General features: G+C 40.1%; 1 protein-coding gene across 1 annotated transcript; it reads right to left on the reverse strand.

Annotated features, from left to right (window-relative positions):
* Positions 1-622: 622 nt before the first annotated feature.
* Positions 623-3,476, reverse strand: LOC103397005 (phospholipid phosphatase 5-like). The gene is made up of 7 exons (XM_025052895.1): positions 3,183-3,476; positions 2,734-2,871; positions 2,490-2,598; positions 1,626-1,716; positions 1,236-1,299; positions 1,012-1,136; positions 623-831 (listed from the first exon to the last, which is right to left on the reverse strand). Exons 2-7 carry the CDS (start codon positions 2,802-2,804, stop codon positions 638-640), a joined length of 654 nt encoding a protein of 217 aa, XP_024908663.1. The 5' UTR covers positions 2,805-2,871; positions 3,183-3,476; the 3' UTR covers positions 623-637.
* Positions 3,477-3,500: the final 24 nt, after the last annotated feature.

Below are 3,500 nucleotides of genomic sequence, written 5' to 3' on the forward strand. Positions count from 1 at the left end.
CAAACACACCAGTAAGCGTGCAGCATCTTGGTTCCAGACCAACAAAATTAAGGTTATGGAGTGGCCAGCCCAATCCCCGGACCTTAATCCAATAGAAAACTTGTGGGGTGACATCAAAAATGCTGTTTCTGAGGCAAAACCAAGAAATGCAGAGGAATTGTGGACAGTTGTCAAATTATCCTGGGCTGGAATACCTGTTTACAGGTGCCAGAAGCTGGTTGACTCCATGCAGCACAGATGTCAAGCTGTTCTCAAAAACAGTGGTTATACAACTAAATATTAGTTTAGTGATTCACAGGAATGCTAAATCATCACATTTTTTTCAATTTATTGAGTAAATATTTAAGTTTGTAATGAAAAATGCAGACACTGCTATTTTTTTGAACAGCCCAATATATTTTTTTCCTTCATTTTCTGTTAAGTAATTAAAATATTGGTACTTTTCATGGGTTGATGAAAAATATAATGTGCAGTGTTCCCAACGAATGGAAATAAAAATATTATAAGGATTTTGAGCTTTACTCACGTTTTATAAAACACTGCTATTATTTTGAACACGACTGTATATAAAGGTTATGTCAACATCTAATTCTCGCTCTGTGTCTCTCACACTACCACCACTGTAATTTAAAAATAATCATCTTTTGTGTGATTGCTGACCTTGCCAGTGATGTTTGTAGTCACATGTTCTGGAGAGGGCAATCGAAGTGGCAACCAGCAGGGGCATTAGGAAGGCAATCAACCTCCAGGCTTTGCCCTGACCCACAGAATTAAAGCAGCACAGCTTTCCTGCGACGTACAAGGCTGTAAAACCCAGACCTGCAAAGGCAACTGTTTCCATAGAAAAAAAAAGAGAAAAGAGTGAATAAAAAAAGATAGAACTAAAGATTAACTAGAACTCTAATTAAATAGAGTAGTAGAATTTTTAACAACATGACATTTTGTTTCAGAGAACTGATGATATTACGGCAGGGAGAGAAAAAGCGAGACACAAAAGGCAGGCTTTCTTACAGGAGGAATGCCCGCTGGGAAAGCTCTTCCTGCCCTCCATAACAGTATCTGGGTCACCAGTGCAGCGCAGCTCCAGGTTCATCTGACCATCTGGGAAACAGCGGTAGAAGAAATCTGGCCGAGGCCTGAGAGGACGAGAGACGAAGAAGGAGAACGAGGGTTTAACACAGTGTAACTTCACTACAGTCAGTCTGCTGATTTACAGCATTGGATGTAGTGTTTACCTGCCTACCACCAGTTTGATGACATTGGTGAAAACTCCATTCAAAACCAGAGTCAGAGTCACAGCTGGAGGACAGAGAGAAGGACAGTAAGTATCAAAAGTTAAAAGTTGATGTTTAGGCAGCAGTCGGTGTTATTGCATGGCCGGGATGGTAAAAAAATAATCCTGACAGTAGGTTCTTCTGTTGTAGATGTTCTGTTTCAATATGTTTGACTATTGTGAAATGACTCCTGACTTGACCTCTAACAAACAGGCTTGGTGACAACACTGGCTCTAAGTCAGCAAAACAGAGAAAACCAAATATTTGGTCTGAACCATTTCAGGATGTTAGATACTCAGATAAGCCTTTTCAAGAGTTCTAAGTTTTTAATGCTGCACTCCTGGTACTCACCCAGAGAGGCCTCTCTCAGTTCTCCTTGCTCCGACTTCTTCATGAATGTGAAAACCAGGATTACAATCAATGGGGTGAAGAAAGCTACACTCTAAAAAAAAAGAGAAAAATTAAAGGCTCATCAATGCCTGCTGTTTAAGAATGGATTTTTGAAAATGGTCTTTTTGTCCCCTATTAGCTTTAGCTTTATTTTTAATAATTAGTAAGACTTAAAAACTGAATCCATGGCTTTCAGATGAACACTTTTTGGTCTGCAGCATGATTTGACAGCTTTATGGCCAGATGCCTATTCTGACCCAAAACGATTAGCCTTAAGGACTAGATGGTTTTAAACCGGCAACTTCCTCCAGTGCAGATAGAAATCCTACCACTACACTCTACCAATTTATGTTTGTGTAAAATCGCCAAGGTCACTGTAACCTTCAAGAATACATGAATCTAAGAAGTTCATTTAATGTCTCAATGTTTTCTCAGAACTGCATTTAGACAAAATCTGACACTGTCAATTTCAAACAGTCATAAAGAGAAATTCGAGAAGCACCAGCAAAGACAAGTGTTGACGCAGGAACTCAGAGAGGGAAAAACAAATCCTGAGCAGCAGGTCTGAATGAAGATCAATAACATTTTATTTTTAATTTTAATTAATTTTAATTTTTATTCATGACTCTAATAAACACTGAATGCTTTATTAGGTAACCAAACAACCACACTGAGACTTCAGAGTGCTTTTCAAAGTCAGTCATTAAAGCAGTGGGTTTGTCTTGGTTTCGTAATGAAATAAAATGGAAGATAGGTTTTGGACAAGTATAAAAGAGAGTAACTCTATCCCAGTTTAAATTGTAAACATTAGTACACACTACTTACAAACATGAGAGAGGTGGGTACATGGTCTCGCTCCACACGATGGAACTTGTACAGCCACATCTCCTCTGCCTGGATTTCCCGGTTGAAGGGAGGGAGCTGCTCAGTCACTCTAAATTAACCACAAATTCAGTGAAAAAATACAAAATAAATTAAATAAAAATTTGAAATAAGACAAGTTTTTAGATTCTAACTAACAGTTCAAGAAAGCACTGGTAAAGATGACAAATATGCTGCTAGTACTTACAGGAAAACTACTAACAAAAGCATCCGCACGGAGATCTCCGAGAGCAAACCGCGGAGCAGCCTCTCCTTCATTTTCTTTCTTCTGAGTGTGGACTTTAATCAACTGCAAACACCATCACTCCTCCACCCTTTACCTACACTGGTAAAAAAAAAACCAACAAATTGAAGATTAGGTTTAGGTTCATCTCAGTTTGGTTCAATTTATTTTACAGTGTTCATGGCTTTGAAATGTCACAGCTCTTTAAAAGTTTCAGTTTTCAGAACATCTCAGTTGCATACTTCACAACTGAAAGTATGACACAAACGTTACAGAACATTAATGTTTTACAAAACTCTTGGATTATACTTTGTCAAGAAGGGTTGAGCTCAGTATCCAGAGGTCATAAACCGAGTGTATCATAGCAGGCAAAAATCATATTTGTTCTGTATTTAGCACAAGAAATGTCATACCTGCTGCAGCGCTGCAATCAAGCGATTGGCCCCACCTGCGCTCACCGGCTGTCGCTGTGTATTTAAGCTGCAGCCACACACTCCCCGCTGCCAGATCGTCTTGTCCGTTCATCGAGGCTACACGTTCCCGTTCCAGTTCCAGTTGTGGAGATTCCCTGCAGTCCTACAGTTACCTGTCATGACGATTCACGGCCAGTCTCATCGGCTCTGTGGACGAGATTCCTCTCGCCGTTTTTTGAGGAGAGTTCCTGCAGTTGTCTGCTCAGCCGTTCCCTTCCTGACTTGGCCGCGCTGCTCTGCACCACCAGCAGAGACCGC

This window comes from Cynoglossus semilaevis, chromosome W, assembly GCF_000523025.1.
Source record: "Cynoglossus semilaevis isolate Cse_v1.0 chromosome W, Cse_v1.0, whole genome shotgun sequence".
NCBI classification, from domain to species: Eukaryota; Metazoa; Chordata; class Actinopteri; order Pleuronectiformes; family Cynoglossidae; genus Cynoglossus; species Cynoglossus semilaevis.